The sequence below is a fragment of the Epinephelus lanceolatus genome, chromosome 4, assembly GCF_041903045.1.
Source record: "Epinephelus lanceolatus isolate andai-2023 chromosome 4, ASM4190304v1, whole genome shotgun sequence".
NCBI lineage: Eukaryota > Metazoa > Chordata > Actinopteri > Perciformes > Serranidae > Epinephelus > Epinephelus lanceolatus.
Window position 1 is genome coordinate 43,163,298 of NC_135737.1, and position 25,668 is coordinate 43,188,965.

Consider the following 25,668-nt stretch of genomic DNA (forward strand, 5'->3'; position numbering starts at 1 on the left):
CTTTTTCTCTCCCCTTTATCAACAGAACAATATGTACTGTATGTACAGCAAGCAAAAAGCATATCATATCGTCATAAAACAACATATCCCATGAGTCTTAGCTACTGACAAAGTCCCATGGGAGCTGTAGTTGCTGAATGACAACAAAACAATCCGTGTTTTATTCGTCTATCTTTTTAAAGTTGTCCTGTTTTAATTTTTCTGACAACCTTGTTCTACAGAGCACCAGGAGCCACTGAGAGGTGTTCGAACATACGTCATGATACAGGAAGTAAACAAAGCAGACGGCGGTGACGCTCATGAGACCTCCCATCCCGTGCCATGACAGCTCGTCCAGGTGAAACATTTTTCTCTTTTATCTAAATAGGGATCGAAGGAAGTGTGTATCTACCACAGGACGCCACTTTGCATGTTGCACTGTGCCCGCAGCGTGTTGTGTGAAGTTGTAGCTAGCTGCGACACTTCGATCTCCGGGTGCTAGCCTTATGCTACAAGCCTCCATTCAAAAACTTACTAATTTAAGAAAGATAGGCTTATTGGCAAAAACTGACCTCTCACAGGTCACTTTTGTAGACCTCAAATAAATAACTAGGATCTCCTCTGTAGTTCGGCGTTAATTTAGTACATCAAAACGAAATTTCTTGTGTAATATCTCGACTTGTAAGTTATGACCCCGCCTTTCATTTCGAGTCCACTACAAACGTTAATTAACCGTGGAGGGTGGAGACAGAGGAAGCATACAACAGATGTTATGTTGGAAAATATCGCTGCAGGTCGAATAACATGTATGCCGAATGCTCTCTTGTTGTGTGTAATGGAGAATATAAGCTTTTAAAAACATCTTCATCCGGCATTTATGCGCCATGCTCCAAATAAACAGTAAATTGTTAACTTTCTGAACGGGATTTGGTGTCGCGTTTTCGCACCAGAACAGATAGCGGTACAAATCAGGGCTAACGTTTGTTAGAGACATTATCTAGTTAGCGGAAGCTTGTTAGAAGTGATAAATACATGTAAACAAAATAATAGTGTGACTGAACATTTTCTGGATGACGTAAGGTAAACAGTCGTCACCGAGACATATGTTAGCAGCTAGCATAGAGTCGGCAGATGGTGTCCAGTTTAATTTGTTCTTCCTCATTAATGAGGTCAGTTACGGTAAAATTAAGCACCGTTTCATAACTCTATGTGTAATAAATCAGGTTTAAGTAGTTTATTAGCTTAGTTGATGGTGCATATTCCTAAGTACATCTGTAATAGATTACACTACACAGACACACTGCAAGCATGAGTACTGGTTGGTTTATGGGGTCTTAAAGCAGAATGCTGTGTAATTAAACTGATGTAGGTTGCTGTCTGCACTGTCCTCAATGGGTGATTGCACTCACCGGCCACTTTATTAGGTACACCTTGCTAGTACCAGGTTGGACCCCCTTCTTAATTCTTGGTGTCATAGATTCAACAAGGTGCTGCAAACACTCCTCAGAGACTTTGGTCCATATTGACATGATGACATCACACAGTTGCTGCAGATTTGTCGGCTGCACATCCATGATGAGAATCTCCCGTTCCAGCACATCCCAAAGGTGCTCTATTGGACTGAGATCTGGTGACTGTGGAGGCCATTGGAGTACAGTGAACTCATTGTCATGTTCAAGAAACCACTTTGAGATGATGTGAGCTTTGTGACATGGTGCGTTATCCTGCTGGAAGTAGCCATCAGAAGATGGGTACACTGTGGTCATAAAGGGATGGACACAGAAATCCAGACTCATCAGACCAGGCAACGTTTTCTCAATCTTCTATTGTCCAGTTTTGGTGAGAAAACCCGTGTGAATTGTAGCCTCAGTTTCCTGTTGTTAGCTGACAGGAGTGGCACCTGGTGTGGTCTTCTGCTGCTGTAGCCCATCTGCTTCAAGGTTGGACAAGGTGTTGTTGCTTCAGAGATGGTCTTCTGCAGACCTTGGTTGGAACCGGTGGTTATTTGACTTCCTGTTGCCTTTCTGTCATCTTGAACCAGTCTGGCCATTCTCCTCTGACCTCTGGCATCAACAAGGCATTTTGGCTCACTGGATATTTTCTCTTTTTGGGACCATCCTCTGTAAACCCTAGAGATGGTTGTGCTGAAAATCCCAGTAAATACCAACAACCATGCCACTTAAAAAGTCACTTAAATCACCTTTCTTCATCATTCTGATGCTCAGTTTGAACTTCAGCAGGTCGTCTTCACCATGTCTACATGACTAAATGCATTGAGTTGCTGATTAGCTCTTTGTGTTAACAAGCAGTTGAACAGATTTTGCCCCTGCCCCATTGCAGATTAATCAGACCATACATTAATTCTCTTTACTTATAATATATTGACATCTATGCAGCTTCTCCACTTGTCTATGAGGTTTTACCTAATCTATACTCTCCGTTGGTTTTTGTCTTTCAAGGTGTGATGTTGCTCTGGCATGCATGACCTCCACATCTCATCCCGAGGGCGTCAAGCCAGACAGTAACCCCCCCAGTGCCATGGCTGAGGTGTTGGGACAAAGGAGCTTGTTAGGCTTTGGTGTGGTGTTGGCATGGCTGGTGCTGTTCCACCTGCTGGTCAACATCTGGCTGCTGTGTGTGTTCACCAGCCTGCTGGTGGTGCTTGGTGGCTGGCTGGGCTCGCAGGCCGTCCTGGAGTCCAACAGTGTGCTCCACCTGGAGAGGTTTATCACCATGGAGCAGGTAAGAGAACATTTAACAGTGGTAGTTTCTCTTTTCATTTGTAGATCATAAAAGTTTTATGTGGTTTACTGGGCTAAGATAATCTTATCCTTGCCCGGTGAACCCAATAAAATCTGTATCAAGTGCCAGTATACTTGCATTTTTTTTGTCCCTGAAAACTTTCAGGTTCCACCATCTGTGGAGGATGAGCATCACTTGGACATGGAGATCCACAACACTGTGCGGAAAATCATAAGGGACTTTGTCACCTCCTGGTACTCCACTGTGTCCTCTGAGAGTGCTTTTGAAACAGAGGTCCAGGAGGCCATGATCTCCATGGCCATGGAGCTGAAAATACGTGCAAGACAGCTCGACAGGAAGGTATTAAAGACATCAGTGATTGCAGAGTGGTGCCGTGTGCCTGCCTGCACTTGTCTAGCTGGGTTATATGATTTCTTAAACGTCATGTAAATGAGAAGTGAAATCTCTAATGGTCTTTCATGGGACAACTTTCAATTCACTGCAGGAGCTGACCCAGAGGATCCTGGATCTGTTCGGCTGCCACCTGCAGGACTACATCAGAGCCAAGGAGCTGGTGACCGAGCAGAAAATGTCTCTGACGGACAAGTGGAGCAATGAAAGCGAGCAGCTGTGGAAAGCGTATTCCAGCGTTACCACGCCTCATCTTGCCATGACCAGTGACGCAGAGGAAGTCAACTACACCAGAGCAGTTGTAGATTTATTGCTGCATGTTTTGGTGCCATCGCCTCACTTAGAGACCCGCACTGGACGCTTTGTTGTCGGAGAGCTCATCACCTGCAATGTTCTGCTCCCTCTTATCGCGAAACTGTCTGACCCCGATTGGCTGAACATTCTCGTGATCGAAATATTCAACAAATCCAGCCAGCCAAAGGAGCCAGTTGCAACAGAGCCACTGGCTTCATCGCCACCGCTACCGCCACCACCTGCTGAATCTGAGCCAGCTCCACTACAAGAGACAACACATGTACCTCAAAAGAATAATGAAGTTCCCCCACTAAGAGCGGCGACCGAAGTGGTCAGTGACACAGAAGTGGCCACGCCTGAGCTTGCCGCCTATGATGTGATTGACTCAGAGGAGGTGGACTGTTCACACAACAACACTGAAGAAGAAGACCCTACTCTACCCTTTTTAAGACATTACATGAGAGGAAGCAAGTCAAACCCATTTTACCAGGAGAATGACTCTGACCTGGATTCTCCTCTGGCTGACTTCAAACGAAGCTCCATTGACTCCCTGGTGATGATCGACCAAGACGAGGGTCTGTATGACAGGCAGAAAGAATGTGCCACATCTGTTGACAACATTGGTGTGGACCTGGAGGATGTTTGCCCCAGTCCGATGGACGGCTCCTGTCCTAAGGTCCTGGTGAGTTCAGAACCAGTAAGCCATCCTAATGGCTGTGACCCCTCATCAGCTCAGACAGCAGAGGGGACTCCTGGTAACAGCAGCCTCCAGGACCTGGAGAGGGAAGGTAGTTCTCCTTCAGTAAACCCAGCCCGAGAGCTCCTTCTGGGAGTAGAGCAGACTGGGCTGGGGAACACCAACGAGCTGACTGTAGTCAGTCCGCTGCAGGGCTCTTCCCCGATACCGTCGTTCAGTTTCGAGCCCCTCAGCAGCCCTGATGGACCAGTCATCATCCAGAACCTCCGCATCACTGGCACCATCACAGCTAAGGAGCACCGCGGCACTGGCTCACACCCCTACACTCTCTACACCATCAAAGTAAGTAGATGACATCATCTGTATCTGCTTCTCTTTCCTCTGTGCGGTATTCATGTTTTCCAGGTGCAACATGTCGCCATTTTTATCCTTATAATCCAGTTTTCCCACACATTCATGTTTTTGCGGTGGGCGGCTACGATTAAATCATCTACGGTCACGTTTAGATTTTCTAATTTTGGAGCTGGACCGTTCCTGAGGTTGAAATATATATACTGTTCGGTTATCATCTGCTGCACAGACAGAGGGCACAGTGAAAATGACACTTTACCTCAAGTGTGCTTGGTCTAAAGTTTGCTTTCACTCACAAACAGCTGCTGCTCTTGCCCATCAACTTGAGATCACATCGACTGATCAGTTATCCACCCCAACTCAAAACTCCACAAACTAGGATTGGGCATGATCCTAAAATATCCGATACTTTCAATACTACGTTTTCATTTTGAAGATCGATTCTAGCATCAATAGGATCGATACCAAAAAAGGGAACAGTTTCTCTCTTCTGCGTCGTATCTTTTTTTATTTTAAGAGTAGTCCTAGTTTTTAATGCAGAGTTTGGGTCTCCCAAATATCAACATCAGACCTCAGGGCATTTTACAAATGTCACAAAACATATGATACACACAATATATGACAAACCCTCTTCTTCATTGTGTTTGTTTTCAGTATGAGACAGCGATGGGCTGTGAGAACCCAGGAGGCATCCAGCCAGGCTTTGAGGATACTGACGTTTTGCCGTCAGGTTGTGAGAATCCGTCACCCATTCAGCCAGTAGCCTATCACATGGTCAACAGACGATACAGCGAGTTCCTCAACCTGCAGACACGGCTGGAAGAAAAATCAGAGCTACGGAAACTCATCAAAGGTAGGAAGGATGGACGCTGGATCATGTTACTGAACATTTTGTGTATTTTAGATTTATATTTAAAACCCTGTGTTGCTGTTTGGAGTAAGCTCTAGTCTGGCTTGGAGGAATCTTTGCATGGCCTACGAACAGACCTGGATTTGCCGTTCAGGTCTTGGCCATTGCTTAAATCAGAGGTGTCAAACTCATTTGAGTTCATGGGCCACATACAGCCCTCTTTGATCTCAAGTCGGCCAGACCAGTAAAACCATTACATAATAACCTACAAATAACAACACCTTCAAATTTTTCCCTTTTTTAGAGTAAAGATTCTGAAAACATCCATTGAATCACAAAACAAATGACGAACAGCCTGAAATACCTGAAGAAAATTATGTGCAAATTGTCTCAGTTTTTACACATTCAGTCAGTCCACTGTCCTTACATGTAACTTCTTTTTCATAACTTTCCACTGAAGTGGGAGCTGTTGAAGAAGCAGGTTGAGTCATCTCCTGCCTTGTAAACCATTTACAGTCTATAGATTTGTCAGTGTAATGTTGTGTATACACCTAAATTTGCATTATGACTCACACAAGTTTGAACACTAGACTGTTTTGTGTTGACTTGCTTCATGAGCACATGAAATCACTGAATCAATGTATGAACTTCTGCTTCCTCAGGGTCATGTGTCACCAAAGGATCTCAGTGTTGATTGGCTATTGCTGCACGATTCAGTCACTAAAGTTCAGATTCTTCATCTCCTGTGAATAAGCTTATGATGCGAAATCATGCTATTCGCTTCATTTGCGTCACTTAATTTGCATATTTCGTGTCCATCGTGCTGACTGGTGGGAATTCACATCTTATCACATCTTTATATTGACTTTACATGTAATTCACTCGCATGAATTGTTTTATTTGCGCTCAGTGTGAACACAAAATGAGGCACTGTGCGGGGTTTCACCCCTATTGTTTTCTGATGGAAGTCTGATACAGATTATTTTGTACAGAATCTGCTGTTCAACAATATTTTGCACAGTTTTCAATCAGTTTAAATCTGACCACAGTAAGTATTCATTGTTATTTCAAAGAGCTGTATTCTGGTCGAGATGGAAAAGTCTCTGAGGCAGCAATTTACATCAAGTGTCCACTCGCTGTTTAAATTGCTCCTGAAACCTGTCACCTCTTAGCCTTCACAAGTGCACCAATATTAGGTGTGCAAAGTCATCTAGTGGGTCAGAACAGACCCTTTGGCGGGCCTGTTCTGACCCTGGGCTGTATGTTTGACACCTTTGGATTAAGGAGCCATCCATCCTTTTTCATCCACTTATCCGGGGCCAGGTCGTAAAGGGGAAGCAGACCCCAAGGTGTTCCCAGGACAGATGAGATATGTAATCCCTCCAGCGTGTTCTGGGTCTGCCCCGGGGCCTCCTACCAGTGGGACGTGCCCGAAAGACCTCCAGCGGGAGGCGCCAAGGAGGATCCTGATCAGATGCCCGAACCACCTCAACTGACCCCTTTCGACGCAAAGGAGCAGCAGCTCTACTCTGAGCTTCCTTCAGATGTCTGAGCTTCTCACCCTATCTCTAAGGCTGAGCCCAGACACCCTTCGGAGGAAACTCATTTCCACTGCTTGTATCCTGATCTCATTCTTTCAGTCACTACCCAGAGCTCATGACCATAGGTGAGGGTTGGGACGTAGATGGACCAGTAAAGCGAAAGCCTCGCCTACCAGCTCAGCTCCCTCTTCACCACGACGGAACGGCGCAGTGCCTGCATCACTGCAGAAGCCGCACCAAACCGCCAATCCAGGAAGGAAGGATCCAGTTTGACTGATGTTTGGTACTTGATCTAGCATCCAGGATTTTATTGTAATTTGACTGATCTGACTGTTTCAGGTGTGAAAGGTCCAAAGAAAATATTCCCAGACATGCCGTTTGGAAACATGGACAGTGACAAGATAGAGGCCCGGAAAGGACTTCTGGAGACCTTCCTGAAGGTTAGTAGAGTTTTACTGTATTACATTAATTTAGTATTTGTATCCCCAGTGGAACATTTATTATTGTTTTTGATCTGTAAAGTTGTCGACCAGCATTCTGTCCTCTTTTTCAGAACCTCTGTGCCATCTCTGAAATAGCCAACAGTGAAGAGATGCAGGAGTTCCTGGCTCTCAATACAGACGCCAGGATTGCCTTTGTCAAGAAACCTTTCATCGTGTCACGCATAGACAAGGTTTGATTTCATTATAGCACGACCAATACTTGACTTTATGACAAGGACATTTTATATGCAGGATAATTACTATAATCAGACTGTGATGCAAGGTCATAAACACATAAAAAATGACATGTTAAAAACATTTATTGATGGTTGTAGAGTTCTGTTTATCTTCAGGATAAGTATAAGCCTCTATTGGGTTTATGGTGAGGTTGTAAGTCCATGGGTCATGTGTGTGTTTCCGTGTTTAGATTGTAGTGAATGCCATTGTGGACACCCTGAAGACGGCGTTTCCTCGTTCAGAACCTCAGAGCCCAACAGAGGATAATGAGACAGAGATGGATGCAGCGAAAATAAGTTCTGACAAGAAGAGCAAGTATGACTCCAGAAATCCAGACCAACTTTTATCTACATATATACCAGAAACACAAACCTATACAGAGAATCAACAGACACTTTTGGTAGGGGGTGGGAGGTGTGACTCATGTGGGGGTGCAAAGGAGGTGTGCAAACTGGAGGCTGCAAAGAAAAGGTTTATTTCTCTTTTTAAGGCAAAGTTTAGATCCATAAGATCTTCAGATCCTCCATCCTGAGGAAGGTCTTGTAGATCAGAGATAGATTGATCGATTGAAAGACTGATAGATGTCATTATTGTCATTGCACAAGTACAAAGAAATTAAATTTGCGACTCCTTCACATGATGAAGAAAAATGGCAGTCGGACATTAGATGAGTAAAAGTAGACGGCATCAGTAGAGCTGCAGAGCTGCTACGTTTGGACATCTACTGTCTATGGATAAGCATACAACCCCACTTCAACAGATCCGAACTATCCCTTTAATTATTGCACAATGATGAATGATATAGTTGATTTTATGTGTGTTTGTGTGTGTATTAATTACGTTTCTATGATCCCAGGTCTCGTCTGAAGTTCTCCAGTAAAAACGTCCCCTTCATGAACGGCTCAGACATTAGACCGCCAGTTTTGTTCAGCTGGGAGAAAACTAGCGCCGTAAGTCACATTACTGCTCCTGTAATCACTCTTTAGGGTTGAATCAAGTTTTACCTGGTGTTACTACTTCCTCTCTGCTCTGACAGGTGTTGAACGGGATGTCTTTGGAAGATTTGCAAGTCTTTGTCAGCGACCAAGAAAAACTGTCCATCAGAGCCGAGTCAGAGAAGGAGGACAGTCCAGTAATAAAACAATTCGGGGTCTATCTGGATGAGAGCTTTCGAGGAAAGCATGGTCAGGAAACTGGTAAGAACAGGGCGAGGGGATAAACTGTGAGATAAAGTATTCACTCTGCTTGATCCCAGGTTGTGTGCTTGGTACTTGTCTCTGAGCTGCTGCAGTTAAGTTTAAAGAGACCAGAGGACTGACCTCAAAGGACACAGATCAGCAGAGCTGAGGAGAGACTCCTGCGTGGACTGAACTCTCCCCTGCTGAACTGGGCCAGACTACTTCCTTACTTTGATGAGGGATGAGAGGGGAGAAGAGAGGTGAAACTAAAAGGAGAAAACTTACTTGACTTGAGTTGAGTTGGTATTTAACAGGCCAATCCCTTGTTGTTGGACATACTTGAGATAATGAGTGAAAGTGAGGGTTTCTGAGTGGGAGCCATGTTTGGGCAGTTAGTGGGGGTTGAAAGCTTCATTAGGGTTATCAGGTTGATACCCACATTCAGTGGTGGGCTGATCGGCAACATCTTGTATCCCCTCTGCTATTACTCCCTCTATCCCTGCTGTTGTTGGTGTCATTTCTGGGCCCAAGTGGTGTCTCTCATTCCCATTTTCTTAAGCAGCCTGCTAGTTTACTTGCCCTCAAGTTGCTCAATGTTTGCTGTCAGGTTGGCGTACTTAAGGCTCTTGCAATCGTATCCCTCCTCCAAAGCATCCTCCCAGGGCACAGTGAGCTCAGTGATGTCGACAAGGTGCAGTGAGGAGGACCGAAGCACAAGGTTCTGTTGTGGTTCCCGCACCTAAGGGCGCATTCACACCAGGAAAGTCTGGGGGACTCGGTTAGATTTGGCGGGGAATGCCGAAAAATTTCGCGCCTTCATTTGGTTCGATTCACTTTCATACTGCACTTTTTAAAGTGGACCAAACCGCCTGGACAACGTCACGCAGTTACAACAGCTGCTCGTTTGGGGGCGGTATTGCTCGAAATGACCACTGACGAGGAAGAAAAAAAGCACAAGGAAGAAGAAAACCCAGCTCATCGATTGGCCAGGACCGAAAACAGAAATCCATCCCCTCCAGCCGGCTTGGTCACCACACAAACAATGGAGCAACACCAAATTTATGCAGTCTTTGGTGTTTCTGTTTTTACTTTGGTGTTCAGACCTAATTGTTTTTTCACAAGAAGCTGCCCAGTATAAGCAGCTGGTGAAGCAACGAGCAGTTTGTGCAGTTGGCTTTGCTTTTTTTCTACCCAAAATGCACTTCACTCTGCGTCACTTCCTCTCTTTGGCTCACTTCCTCTCTTTGGTCCACTTGATAGTCCATTTGCATTTCCCACTGCAGCCCATCAGGGCTCACTTGCAAGTGAACCGAGACCCCCAGTTTTCAAGCGCACCAGGGTTTGCTCGTTTGCTCCGCACCAGAGTTCGATTGAGCGTTCACACCGCTCCAAACGAACAGAAGTATCCATGGAAGTGGACCAGGGTACGTTTAAAGCATACCAAATAGTGCCAGTGTGAATGCGTCCTAATTTTGAATCTTTGGGAGCTGGAACCAAACTGGAACCAAAACAGCAGGTTTTCCTTGATCTAAGGTGCGCACCGTGATGACATCAGTGGTCTTGTCATCTACAGGTTGTAAAGAGAGGATGGAGAAGGCAACAATAGAACGATAACCAAGAAATCATTATAAAAAACAGATAGTGCAGTGGTCTCATTTATACATGCTCCGCGCTTGTTTTTGCATAAAAACAAATATCTGCAGTCACAAGATAGGTAATCAATGCGAAACGTCATTTTCCTGCTACTGTTTAATTTCGGTGTGCATTGTGCACCGCCCTCCGCTAATGACACATCCTTTATGACAATGTTTCCACTCGAAACTGACGGAAAAGCGGGCTGCTTTGCTAGATGGCACCAAGAATTATAGAGTACTGAAGGTAATCGGTTCAAGAACTGGAGCTAATTCATCTGTCACACCCACCTGCCAACACCGCATCACCTGCAGCAGAGTAACTGTTTGCAGTCTGCTGGACCCAGTGAATGAGGACCAGTTCTATATCTGTGAACTCTTGAAGGCTTCACAAGAATTTCATCTGATGGCTTCTGTCGAGACTACTCCCAGCTTCTCATCATTATCTCCGCAATCGTCACGTCTGCCTGTCTGACTCACCCTGGTTTGTCTGCTTTCGTTTTCCTTTGTGTCTGACCAACTCAGTGACTCACTGACTGTCGTTTCTCCGTGCTTTCCTGTGTGCCTAACTCCACCACTTTCCATTCAGTATCTCGCCACGATTACAGTGGGACTATCTGATGGAAACCAGCTTGTTCCATATTCCAGTCACTCATCGGATTCATCAGACTGGATTCATGTTTTGGCAACTGTTGACATGCTGCTGCAACAGATGTGACTTGGTGTGACAGTCCTTTTTTTTTCCTTTCCAAAAGCTTCCTGAAAGCTTCCATTTACACCCCAGTCACTGGCATGGGTTAATTTGTGTTGGTGGTAATGAGAACAGGTCAACGAGCAGCTGAAAGCAGCTCGGACAGTGCCTGGCTGGAGTGAACAGCTGTCTGTGACAGGGTTGGAAACTTAATTTAATGATGTTTATGCTGAAATGTTAGATAACTTGTCTCCTCTGAGAGACACAGACAGCGAGACCATATGAGAGAGTGGGCGAATGTGAGTAAGCAAAGCCAGAATTGAAAGTGAAACAGACACAGCTTCAGTTGTAGACTTGAGTCAGAGTGCTGACCTCAAGATGTATCTGTGACAGTAGTCCTATATAAATAAGTCTAATAAGGATTAAATGTACTTTTAGCATATGAGCATTATATGCACGTCCCCTCTATGAAAGAAGAATTACACTCAGGAAACAGAAGACACAGAAACTCTGTTCAAAACAACCTTTGGTCTTTGATCCCACTGAACTTATGGTCTGTGGTTGTAGAGCGGACCACCGATCATTTTCTAATTCGTAATGAAAATAAATTCATTCACACTGGGAGATATTTTTATACTTCAAATATAATGAGTGCACGAAAAGCATTAAAATAGAGCTCATGTATTCAGGTAGGGCTGTTGCGAATACCAGTTTTGGGACATGGAAGCTTCAGTGAAACATTTCTGTGATAATGTTGGGTAATGAGATCCGAGAGTACATTTTTTGAAACATGAGCTAAAAAGAAAGAAAAGTTGGCGAGACAGTTGACCTGTTACTTGCAGTGTAGATTTGTGATGTGCCAGTTTCCTTTGGCATATCTGGCACTCGACATTTTGGGGTCATCTTCACAGATTTTGGAACTATTCCAGTTGCTTTTTCGACATCTTGCTAGTGAATCTGTAAGCCTGTCACAGGTGGTGAAACTGTCCCAGGTTCTTTAGTACTGGACTGCTAGTGACTGATGTTAGATGAGGGTGAGTCCGAGTCACAAAACTAGTCCTATGACTAAGTTTAAATGTCCTTGTCTGAGAATAACTAATAATAATTATTGCTGATGCATAATAACTGGATTACTGTTTGTTACTTTATGGGCTATTCAGGATTTTTGGGATAATGGTGTAGAAAATCTGTGTATTCAGATACTGATTTGGACTTTGATTACCATGGCAATGATTCAAGCTTCAGAGCTTCGAAGCGTTCAGGTCAGCCCTAGTACCAGGGGAGGTCCAGGCTAAGCCCCAAATGTGCTCAAATCCTAAAACAACCCCTTCGTACACCTGACTTGTGCCGGGCTGCTGCAACTGGATTCGCCTTGTTTGTTCAATTTATCTGCTGAATAATAATTAATGTTTGTTTATTCTGTGGCCCCTGGCCTCCTGTCACTTTGCAAAAGTGGCCCCCAGAGCAAAGCAAGTTGAGTATCCCTGGTGTTGCTCATGTCATGGCAGCAATTTAACGAGCGACCTGTAATGTCTTGCTGTTGCTGACCATGCAGACTTCAGTGTTTCATGCAGCTCGCCAGGTTGATGAGTTGGTGGGTATTCTGCGTCCCAGCATGCCCCAAAAGGAAGGCAAGTAGTTCTAGTGGGCGACCGTGTTTTCCAGGACATTCACACCACGTCACCTGAATGTTCCTCAAACAATTCCTGCGTGATTCTTGCATACTAACGGAGCATTAAAAGGCTACTCTGCGTATTTTGCACTCCTATAACATTGTCGGACACCTAAAAAAGGATCAAAATGAGTGCACAGGAACCAGAGATATCATCTTTTTTATTCTTCACATTCTTCTTTGCCTGATGACCCATGCGTAATATTACCCATGACACCCATCTCAGACCCCTCGCCAGCCTCTGGGGGCACATGCCAATATTTTGGAGACTCAGGTATAGCCAGTGGATATCCGGATAATGCATGAATGATATTCAGGTCAAAACTTGCGTGCAGGTCATAGTTTATAGTCTAATCAGCAAGGGAAACCAGAATGCTTCCGCTACCAAAATATTGTCCGGTTACCTACAGATGTCACTCTAACCATTAACTGTGCGTAACTCTTATTTGGAACGTCTCTCGCCATCCACCGTGTTGCATCATTTATCATCACTGCTCCATCTTTCCCATCACAGGGAGTCACCTTCGGAAAAAGGGATGATATCATGAACATCATATGGAAACTATCTCTGCATTTGCTCGACACTAGAATGAGACATTCCCTGTTTAACTGAATCCAAATTGCATTTCTTCCTCGTTAGGCATCTGGTCATTGTCTCTGTGAAGGACAGTTTTTTTTCCAGACAGTCAGGGTGAATGAAAGTGACCAGTTCTGACCAGACCGTAATGTTACACTGTAAAACATACCAGACTGACAGTCCGCTGAGAACTAATGTGCTACTTTCACAGCTGAGATATAGATGTCTGAATACCTCAGTGTTTTAGTCAGTGCATTTACAGCACATTGAATCATTAGAAACCAATTCCTAATTTTGAAATTCACCCCGCACTAAATTATAAACACTGAATTTAAAGCATTTAAATATTTTTCTCTTAAAATCGTCTTGTATAATGTGATGTAGTTTGAATTTCATCTTTGTAGGGGGGGATTTCAAATCAAAACTTGAATGAGGCTATCACGGATAAGCAATCAAGAATGAGTCAGTCAGCACGAGTGTAATCAGTCATGTGATCCAAGAAAGAGAAGTACAGAAAAGTGGCTGGGAAACACCAGAAATCTTTGCATTTGTCAAAAAAAAAAAAATCCCAAACAAAACAAAACCTGCTCTTGACATTGACATTTTCATTTAAAGAGGGGAATTCAAACCACATGAATCAAGATAGATGATTCCCACAAATGTTGTCTTTACATTTGAAATGTCACCTCCATCCGCCCTTGCAGTAATCCTGCACCGATGTACACATAGTGTCTACATTGTTAGGTACACCTGTTAAATCAAGTGCTTTCCAATGTAACAGCGCAGTCACAAACTTGACCTGTACAGAGATAATAAAGTTCAGTTTTGTTTGACACTGTCAGAAGTGTAATTTTTTGTCAATATAATGTTGTACAGTACAACACCACCACCAACTACGACCTTTATGGTTAACATATAGCTAAATTAACACCTCTTGGAATGTTCAAACTAAACCTTCCCTTTAAACATTTTTGTTACAGTAAAATATGTTGATCTTGTATAGATGTGCCTAATATAGTGGCCAGAAGGTTTATATTGCGTGGAGCCAAAATGTACTAAGTGGACATTTTTCCACCCAAAGCTGCACTTGGTGTGTTTTTCTTGAGCGCTTGCTGACGAGCTTGCTCAGTCCACCCGACATCGAACCAATGAGGGCAGTGCATAGCAGATTAAAAGAAAACTTCACCTGCAAAATGACCATTTGTATATTAAGTAACTGCATGTTGATTTGAATTCAAAAAGAAAGTTTAGTATTTCTTGTATCCCTCCATGGGTGAACAGACAATCCAAAAAAGGTGAACATTCTTCATTAATTGTAAAATTATATAAAGGGTGTAGGTTTGAATTCGGCCTTTCTGTGTGGAGTTTGCATGTTCTCCCTGTGTCAGCGTGGGTTTTCTCCAGGTACTCCAGCTTTCTCCCACAGTCCAAAGACATGCAGGTTAATTGGTGACTCTAAATTGTCCATAGGTGTGAATGTGAGTGTGAATGGTTGTCTGTCTCTATGTGTCAGCCCTGTGATAGTCTGGTGACCTGTCCAGGGTGAACCCTGCCTCTCACCCAGTGTCAGCTGGGATAGGCTCCAGCACCCCTGCGACCCCCAGTTGGATAAGCAGTTACAGATAATGAATGAAAACTATATCAAAACATCCATTTATAAAGAGCTCCTGCAGTATAATCCAAGTCTCATGTATCCTGTCATAGGCTCAGTACTTCCCCAAAACATGCCTTTTTTATTTAAAGCATGTCAGTACAAACAGTCTCATGCACGGCTCATGGGCGTGTGCATGCTCAGACTGACTCAGGGTGGGATACCCGTATGTGGAAGTGTTTATTATTGCAACATCTGTGACTAATGTAAACTCACTGTTACACGTAATGGTATTTTATTTATTTTCCTGTTTCCTACGATCCAGTTCTCCAAATACATAAGTTCTCTCTCTCTGCAGACCAAGTTTCGCTTAAACCCTTTCACTGGGTAAGGTGTAGCTTGTGTGCATGATATTTTAAACAGAGTACTTAGTGTATGTGTATCCATACACATCTACCTCATGCTCTTTAAAGTGGTTCTTCTGAATCATGTCAGTAATCATTCACCCTGTGTGGACTGTAGAGGTGGCAGTTAAAAATTCTGTGTAGTTTTGTAAGTCATGGTGCCGCTATGGTCATCAGGCTCAGGCGGTGTCTAATTTTTTTATACCTTCCTAGTTCCCACCTTCCTGAAATTTCACCGGGGTACACAGTATATTTATACTGTTTTTCCACCATTCTCTCCGATGTTGCTTGCCGCCTGTTCACAGTCCTCCATCACTTGGAGTCGCTATATCTGTCCGCTCAGCTGCTTGTTCCATCAGCAGAGAGCAGAGACTGACCTCTGATGGTGCGTGCTGTGCAATAAATACAACGAGTTCAAAAGAAAGAAGAGCAGCTGTATTTATGACGTTACTGAAAATCTTACCGGAGGGGATTTCTAAATACCCTTGTATACTGTAAAACTGTGATACCGCCCAAGGCTAGTAGTCATTTTGAATTCATGTCTGTTTTTATAGATTCCAGTTGCGGTTTTCACTGTGGAAAAAAGAATCAAATGTGTGTAGAGGATAAAACCTTTGACAGACACTGATCGGGGCTACGGAGAGGTGTGTGATGCCATCAAGGTGTTTTCTGATTTGGCTTTTCAGATTTAATACACACAAACTAAAATATATCCTGCAGATAGCATCGAAAGTAAAACCAAAAGACAACTTGACTTAATAGCAGAACATGGTTGATTAGAGGGTGCTAGAATAAAAATCACATTCAGCAGAAGCCGCAGTACATCAGTCTAACCACATGAGGGCAGTGTTACAAAATATATGAAGTGGGGTGCTGATGGGATTACTGGACCTGAAGTGTCTTTCTCTAAAACAGATGTTTGGTTTCAGATATACATTAATGTCTCTCTACAGATGCATCTGTCTGTCAGCTGCTACTTTTGCATGCTAAACCAACATGTAGTGCAGTATATGTTGAATATTGTGTCTGATCTTTGCCTGTGACATAGTGATTATCTCGCGGTATGCCGTCCTGAGTTGTGTTTTTATTTATTTTATGTCTGTCTTGCATGCTGTGGGCGCAGCCTCTGAGACGGCGCTGGCTGAGGTGGCTCTGAACATCCTGTGTCTGCTGATGAAGGAGCAGTGGAGCTGGCTGTGCACTGAAAACATCCAGAAGACCATCAGGCTGCTGTTTGGGACCCTTATTAACAGGTGACATGCTGCATTCATTAACAGTCATGGGATGCCAAAGAGTACTTTCAGGAAAATGTGATTTCAGTAACACATGTCTTACAGCAGACTTTACAAAGTTTTTTTCCCCCGCGACTTGGCACTGCAGCCAAAAAATCCTCAAAATAAAACGGATTAAATGGAAAGATGGAAAAAAAACAAGTTGGCAAAATTAAGTTAATAGACAGTGAATCTGCAAGTAAGTCTAGAGGTTTAGCCATCCCGTAATGATGGAAACACAACACCTAGCTGAACGTGCTAGTTTTAGCCTCGTTACCTGTGAGATGGAATGAGAGGACACAATAAAATACCGTCCATCTCCGCCCAAGAAAAGTTCAAACATTGATCCAAACAAGTCTGCACCGAGTTTAAAAGAAAGACTGAATAAGTAATTATGAAAATGCAGTAAACTCACTGTAGTCATGTCCCTAATAATGCTACACTGTGAGCGATGAATCTGTGTTGAAAGAAGAGCTCGTTAACGTTTGCACACAACTAACAGAGGTTGCATTGAGTTACATTATGATGTGTTCAAGCTCTATACAGCAATGTGTTATAGATGGATTGTTAACCCCTGATCACTATACATATCAGTTGGCTAAGTTTCCTTTGGCGTAAAGTGATACTGTTCCCACAACTCAGCAAGGTATGTCTAGTAAGTGGTTGGTTGGTGGCAAACACATGGTATGTAAACTGTAAGAAGACTGTGAAGGAGAGGTTAGGTGTTTTTGGTGGCCTGGCAGCTTTTAAACAAGGTACACAAGATCATGGAAAACCTGGAGAGTTTGACATTTACCAGGCCTGGAAAGGTCATGGCAATAGTAAAAAGTCATTAAAAGTCTTGGAAAAGTCATGGAATTTTGTTTCATGTAATGAAATTTATACAGTTGTCTTCCGTGGATAACATTCCTCAAAATATAATATAAGGTCAAATTTATTTTGTGAAGCTGTCAATGTAATGTAGCTCCAATTTGCGTCGGTGTGTGACGTTTGTTTTCCATCATGTACGCCTCTTCATTTTTTTGCTGCGTTTGATCTCACCTTTAAGGAGCTATATGTAAGAAATCTAAAGCAAATAGTCGTAAAATCATCCGAATATGTCACAGAGACGAAGGAATAATGTTAATATAAAATACTGATCTCACCGACAACAATAGTACAGCCAGAATATTCGCATTTAAAACATTTTTTTATGGTCTGCAAATCATGTTTATAGTTTACAGTTACGACTGAGCTACAATGGCTGACGGTGCGACTAAACCCAAACGACCTTGTTATGATTCCCAAAAACGCCAAGACAAAACTCGATGCAAAGGGAGGGTCTATAGGAGATGCTTTTGAATGGTGGAGATGGTTGAAAGCGGAGAAGAATTTGAAATCGGATGTCGAAGTGGCTACTCTTCTCCTCGACAGGTAAGCTGTAGCCAAAGTTGGCTAACTAGCATCATAGCTAGACGGGGATGGACATTTCGAATACTTTCAACTGTTATTCATTTTCGATCATACATTGTAGCCCATGTGCAGGTGGGTCATCGTGTCCCGGTACATAGCATTAGCAGCCGGCTCCTCCTCCGCTGTATCCCAGCAGCAGCATTAGCAGCAGAGAAGCCGGACTTGCTCGAACAGTCCGCTGGAAAACCGAAGATCAAGGACGCAGCGCCGCGGCCCTGCCACGGTAGCCGCCCGTGGGCAAACAAATCAGTCTCCAGCATGCCGCTGTCCAGCAACCTCGAATCTGTAGGGGAGGGGGGGCGGACACGACTTGCGGCAGTATTTTGAATTTGAGTGTAACCATTTTGGCCACATTCTTACATACGGTGCCTTTAAGTGTATGCTAGATCGTGAAATTACAATTATGGGCAAGTAGTGTAAGGGCCCCATGGCGTCATCACGTTTGACGAGTGAGTAAAACCGGCTTCAAAGCCTGGTACTCTTCCTAGAGTCTTAAGGCAATCCACCATTTTCATTTGAATTTATTGCTATTCTTAATTCCAATCATGTTTTTCCATGTCATGTTCCAGAGACAAAACCTCACCTAGATACTGTAGATACTTTCCTTCATCCTAAGCGACTGGGTATAAGCAGATCCTGGTAACATTTTGAAGCAACCCAATGAAGATCTTTGTAGAGAAACCTTGCTGATACTGCCACGACAGTGCAAATTATTTTTCTCTCCTTGTAACAACAGTTGCCCCTGAATGACTCGATCTTCTTAAAGTGCTTTTACAAGCATTTCTACAGCAAAGAAATGATGGAAAGTTCTACATAGTAGGGGGCGGCTGAGTCTGTGGACTCCGCCAGTTCAGGACATGAGAACACATGGTTCCTGGTGGAGATTCCACAGAGAGGGCTGTTTATGAGCTGGAGAGGGGACTCTGGCGAATGTACAGTCGTTAGTCAAGAGGGTTGATATTTCAGACAAGAGTTGACTATGAGCCTCTGCAGCGATCTGTGATATAAAAAAATCAGGGGCATCACTTGCCATGCAGCATACCTATTAATCACTTTACAGAGGCTGTAAAGAAATGTGCTCATCAGAGACCTCCTCACTTTTGTTGTATAATAGAGTCTATAAGCACATATGCATATGCTCCTCTGTTCGGCCCTCAGTAGAATGCCTGACATCAACTCCCCAAACATTTGTCGCAGATAGGTATAGCTCCCGCTGCCAGTAAACTGAACATGCAGACAATGTTCTCAGGTTCTAGTGTTTGTGGTGTTCATGCTCTGACCTCACGTTCCCTGGGGTGTCAGTACGGGAATATCGTTTCTTCATATTGATACTGGGCCCTCTATTTTAAGAAGTTCCACCAGCCAAGTATGAAAGGCCTTGTGCTTTTGTTTGGCCTCGTCTATATCAGGCAGCAGTCTGTCAGCAGTGCAGTGACAGCTCTCAGCGTGGCGAGTATCTGCTCTCATCAACTGGTTTCTCTGATCAGAGGAGACAAGATGCTCTGAACCGCTGTTGACAGAAACACTACTGGTGAAACTGTGTTATTAAGATAGCTCTATTCATGTGAGTTAGAAACAAACGCAAAGTGGTACATGATAAGTAGAGAATAAAAATGAAAAGCAGAAGTAAAGCAAGTAAAGCTTACATAAAAATTTAAGTTATATAAAAGCCACTCTCCTAAAGGGAAAAACTGATGTGAATGACAGTTCAAATTGTTAGCGTATGTCAGGGTGTGTTAAAGTGTCTCGGCGCACAACTTTTGGTCTTTAGCCAGGATTTACTGATGGTTACCAGAACCACGCCTGAGTGTTACGGGATGCACTATATCTGATTAAGAGATAAAAGAGACAAAGAGGTGGCAGTTTTAGTGTCCATTCCTAGCCCAGCCTTAATGCTCTGCCAAAAAAATACTTCTAGCTTGGTTAGATGACTGATCCACCACTTTGATTCAGACTGAAATATTGATGGATAGCCATGGAAAACACTGGATGAATCCTAATGGCTTAGGGGATCCCCTGACTTTTCGTATAGTCTTATACTTACCATCCCCTGCACTAAAATGGCGAGCACATGCCACATTTCACTGCATGGTAAGGCTTGACTGCACTAGCTTGGATCTGTTCTTTTTTGGTTTTCCATTGGCAAAAGTTGTGGATAGTACCTTGAACTTTTTGGTGCCACCTTGGTCGAGGTTACAAGCAAGTTGAGCTGATAATTGGAGACCACTGATTGGTTGGAGAGGATCGTCAGCACAGTCGTCAGTCATTCTTACAGTAAATAGACAAGCTACCGTCAGTAGCCACCACAATGTTTTTATGACTCCACACTAGCAATAGCCATGGCCAGAGGCATTATGTGTTTTGCTTTGTCTGCTGTTCATCAGTCCGTCTCATTCTCGTAAACACGATATCTCAAGAGCATCTTGAGGGTGTTCTTGAGGTATCACAGTGAAAAACGAAATCAAGAAAAAAACCTGGTACCAAAAGATGGCTTCTCTTTGTTACAAAACTGTTTGCCTGATGAAGGTCTAGTCATAGAAACATTGCAGCATTATTAACCCAACCATGAGCAAACCTCAGCTGCCTCGTTTTTTCTTTTGGTAAGTGGCCATGCTTTAGGCTTGGTAAGACACTCCAAGATGTTTTATGCAGAACTCAGTGGGGGAAATGCATTTGCTTCCACTTTTGCCTCATTGTAATAAAGCAGGCATGTCCAATGTCTGGCCCGGGGGCCAATTGTGGTCTGCAGACCAATTTTAATCGGCCCTCGGCTTGACTTTCAAAATATACCATATGTGGCCCTTTACACAATAATGGTTAACAGAGCAAGATCACTTGGCATTTTTACCCCAGCCTCACAATGACTATCATACAGTTTGTAGACAGGCATCACATAGTAATAGTTCATTAAAAGATAAAAAAGTTGCATTTGTCTCACTTTTTTTTAAACCCATTTGATGCGAGAATCAGTTGGCCCCTAGGTATTTTCACGTTGTTTTATCTGGCCCCCATTCAAAAAAAGTTTGGACACCCCTGTAATAAAGGTTAATTCAGATGATTAATATCCTTCTGAAACCCGAACTTTTGTTTGGTATGCTTTTTTAAATTCTCCTAGCTATTAGGGATCAGTAGGACCTGATGAGTATTAAAAAAACAAACATTGTCAACTATAATTCCCAGTGTGCCGATAACAAAGTCCCAGTGTCCTCAAACAAGTACTTCCTAATCACCAGTGTCTTAGCTTGTTACTGTTGCTAAAATTGGTCAAATTTGTTGCCATATCAAACTACAAACATTATTAGTCATAAAGGTTTTGGACCTTGTCTACTTGTGCGTCGCAATCGGCTGCAGTCTGACTTGGCAGAGATGGCTGCCATCTTGTTTTTACATGGATTAGTGTATTGTGCTCTTACTACCACTAGATGGACTAGATGGGCTCGTTCGTGGCACTAATTGTCCACGAACGAGGACAACAGGTCTAAATTAAGTAGAATGAAGTATAAGGCCAAGTAAACCCAAAATGTGATGTCCTCATATTAGGACACAGGGTCTCAGGAGGATAGAGCAGCAAACCAGTATTTGCTATGTAAAGATATGGTGGAGTATCTGAGTGGAAAAAGAAGTCACACTCCCTATGTGTGTGTTGTAATCCAAGTTCAGTGTCGGACTCAGGATGTTTGAAGGGCAGGGGCGAAAAGGAAAAAAGGGCACCTACTGCATGACATGGGGACAAGAGGGCAGCCAAAAGGGCACATCCGCTCGTTTTCATCCATTAGGATACATCGTCTTGTTTTGATCACTCGAGGGCAGCCAAAAGCTACCATCCTCTCGTTTTCACCACTCAAGAGGGCAGCCAAACGGGCACATCCTCTCGTTTTTGTTAATCAAGAGGGCAGCCAAAAGGGCACATCCGCTCGTTTTAATCCAATAGGGCACATCGTTTTGTTTTGATCACTCAAGAGGGCAGCCAAACGGGCACATCCTCTCGTTTTTGTTAATCAAGAGGGCAGCCAAAAGGGCACATCTGCTCATTTTCATCATTCAAGAGGGCAGCTGATAGGGCACATCCGCTCATTTTTCGCCACTTAAGAGGGCACTTTAGCGCAGCGTTTTCATGTTTAGCTCTGTTTATGGAGTAAACATTGTTAGCTGCTAGCTCAACCACCTCCATGTTGAGAACTGTGTGCAGATAACTCATAAGCTCTGGATTTGACAGAGTCCCTTTAAAGCAAGAGACCTTGTTGTGTATATTGCTCACTGTTGGTTACTGAAATCTGTACCTCCCAAAATTTCTCCCAAGATGTTTTCATTACAGTGGAGAAATATAGACACACCACGGTGGTCTTAACAAATACTAATGCACATTAAGTATAATTAACTTTTTCAGTTTTAGTCAGCCATTTTTATTAATAAACAGATCCACAAAATTATTTCTTTAATACAATCTGACAGTTGTTTGGTGGGAGGCAAAGCTGCAGGCTGTAGAAACTTTATCCGTGCCAGTCTACAGATGTAGTGGATGTCAGAATTTAATTTGGAATTGTGAGTGGATAGAGAAAGCGCGTGTTTGTGTGTGGGAGATGAAACCAGGACCCAACAGGCCAAATCTGGGTCTGTGTGTGTGTGACAGGTCTGGCTGGAAAAGCCGGCTCTCTGCTCCTATAAATGGGGTCCAAGGCGAGGCTCTGGTTTGGGAGATGTCTGATTTTTATGGACTGGAAAGTGGGACAGTTTAAGATGAATATAGTCTCTTTCTCTTAGACAGCAGTCTGGATGGAAAATCCAGCTGGATCCAGGGTCTAGATGTTCTGTAGATGTAGCAGAGTGCAGCCACTTCATGTTAACATCACAAGCCTTAGTAGGGATAGTCCGTGTTCTGTTTGGTTAAATGTGTCTGTAAAGATAATACTGCCTTCATTTACCAAAAAAAAAAAAAGAAAAGGTGAGTTGGTGATTATTTTGAAGCAAACATCCATCAATACAAATAACTGTCAATTACACTCTTAATGAAAGTGTGCTGAGACTCATGTCAGACTTTAAAACGTGTGAGGTCAAGTCCATAAATGCATGTGTGACAGTGTTGAGGTTAGTTTGCCCTACAACAGAATGAAATATGCCGCTCCATTACTCACTTACATGCACTGGACAACATTTGCTGCAGTCATGTGGTGGAGAAAGTGGGTTAGTGGCGATGATGACACAGTATAATGATTGTAATTAATCAAATTAATCAAGTGGTTCAGGTTTTCTCGGCAAGCTGTTTTGCCGTTGGACTGTGGTCAGTAAGACTCTGTAAGCATGGAATATTCCCCCAGTGAGTCCAGAGCACACATCATATCGGATAATGGATGGACTCTTTAGTCCATCACTCTACAGCAGGACATGGCACTTCAAAATAAAAGCTCTGTGCTGAAAATTCACTGTACTTGACACTGTACTTGTACAAACTTGACACATTCAAGAATCACTTGCGATCCATTAAGAATGGACCTGAATCCACTTTTGGACCGCGACCCACCAGTTGGGAACTGCTGGTCTGAAGGACTTCCTTATTTATTTACAACACGTCACCAAACTACAAGTTTTATGCCTCCATGTCAGCGATAGCCATAGACAGTTCCATCCTTTGGTCCGTCCCATATTTGTGAACATGATATCTTAAGAACTCCTTGAGGAAATTCTTCAAATTTGACACAAACGGTCACTTGGACTCGTAGGTAAACTGGTCAAAGGTCCAAGTCACTGTGACCTCTTCTGTCTCATTCTCATGAACCCCCTTAAGAGAATTTCCTCAAATTTGGCACAAATGCCCACTTGGACTCACAGATGAAGTAATTAGATTTTGGTGGTCAAAGGTCAAGGCTACTGTGACCTTGCTTTTGTCTCATTCTTGTAAATGAGATATCTCAAGAACATCTTGAGGGAATTTCTTCAAATTTGGCACAAACGTCCACTTGGACTCACCGATGAACTGATTAGATTTTGGTGGTCAAAGGCCAAGCTCACTGTGACCTCACAAAACATGTTTTTGGCCATAACTCAAGAATTTGAATACTAATTTTGACAAAATTTCACAGAAATGTCTATCAAGATAAAATCATGAAGTGATGATATCGCATATCCAAAAGGTCAAAGGTCAGCTTCCCTGTGACATCATAATGTTCTTCAGAAACACTTTTCTGGCCATTACGCTGTGACCCAGGAACAGAAGGGAAAACATTTAGTTAGATACTAAATTAGTGACTCTAATCTTGGGTGCCCATCTTGAAACTGTGCTGACTGTACGGATCTTCTGTGCATGAAGCATCCATGTTTTATAATTTGTGGCTTCTTTGCAGCAGTACCATAGCCTATTTGAAGCACTGTCAGCTGTCACTGCTACATACGGCTCTGGACAGACATGGATATTAACTGTAACAGCACCTTAACAGGTTTGTGGAGGGATACAACTGCGAGGCAGTAATTCTAGTTCTGGTTTTTCAGCGGGATACATGTTGGTCTGAAGGGCTTCCGTATTGGTTTACAACACCCTTACCTCACCAAACTCCATGTGGCACCCCTGTTCTGCCAGTCTTTTTCTGCACCTGTCACACAATGACATGATTCTTTATTTTTACTGCCTAAAATGACATATTAATACTTCCATAAACAAATCAAATGGTAGCACAAGTCCTCGCTGACAGCTTGATGATGGAGGTGAGGATGAAGCAGAGTATGGCGGATTTAAAGCTTGTCAACAGTTGTCATAGAGAACACTCTGGCTCTCTCAATCTTTTTCTTTTGGTCTCACTGTCTCTGCTTCAGCTACACTGATAATTAATACCCAGGGATCTCCATCTGACACACAGTGGCCTGCTTGGGTTTCACCGGTGGTGAACAACAACTTGTTTGGCTCCAGGGAAAGTGGTTTTGGTCTCACTGCTGCATGATTTAGCCTGTGACCACATTGTGGCATTTGGCGAGAACTCTGAAGATGTGGTCAGGACTCCACCATTAACAAAATATATAACACTGGCTTTTATAAGTAGTATATTTTATTCACCATGAGACGACTTGCATGCTATTTCATAATTTGTTTTTCAATTTTTAGAGTTGGCAGTTTGCCTTTGAATGCAGAAGGTTTGCACAGAGCAGTTTGATTGCTTCAGTGTGCTGGAGCATGCTGTATCCAATAACAACAGTCCTGAATGTTAATCTGGTTATTATAGTCATTTCTAATACAATGTTTTCGCTACAGGCTCATGTAGATGAAGTTGTGAAGTTACAGTTTGTATGAGAAGCCATAACACAGCCAGATACCATAACGTTCAAACTAGATGTTTTTAAGGCACAGCAAGACCATGTTCAGGGCTTTGACATAAACAATATGAACTCATGGTGCATGTTCATGTGCGTCTCAAGTCTTCATCAGTGGACAGGGTTTGCTCTGCTTTTGTTCAGGACGTCATCACAACGAACTTCATCCTCGGACAAAGACTGAAAGCATTTGAAAATGCAGAAAAAGCTGTTAAGTTGACGACGAGTTAAGATTGTTTTCGTTTAAGTACTATTTCCAGTATCAAAAAATAACCTTCACACTCTGTTCAGGTCCTTATAAAGAAATACTTTCCCCCAAAA

The 25,668-nt window shown here is 43.1% G+C and overlaps 1 protein-coding gene across 1 annotated transcript in view; it reads left to right on the plus strand.

Moving 5' to 3' along the window:
* Positions 1–247: 247 nt before the first annotated feature.
* The window catches only part of snx19b (sorting nexin 19b), a 49,868-nt gene continuing 24,447 nt past the window's right edge, over positions 248–25,668 (plus strand). Inside the window, exons 1-11 of the mRNA XM_033630550.2 lie at positions 248–337; positions 2,439–2,721; positions 2,887–3,081; positions 3,227–4,465; positions 5,129–5,327; positions 7,205–7,305; positions 7,419–7,538; positions 7,775–7,899; positions 8,441–8,534; positions 8,621–8,780; positions 16,452–16,581. Of these exons, the coding sequence (XP_033486441.2) occupies positions 300–337; positions 2,439–2,721; positions 2,887–3,081; positions 3,227–4,465; positions 5,129–5,327; positions 7,205–7,305; positions 7,419–7,538; positions 7,775–7,899; positions 8,441–8,534; positions 8,621–8,780; positions 16,452–16,581 (2,684 nt within the window). The 5' untranslated portion in view covers positions 248–299. The remainder of the gene's footprint in view (positions 338–2,438; positions 2,722–2,886; positions 3,082–3,226; positions 4,466–5,128; positions 5,328–7,204; positions 7,306–7,418; positions 7,539–7,774; positions 7,900–8,440; positions 8,535–8,620; positions 8,781–16,451; positions 16,582–25,668) is intronic.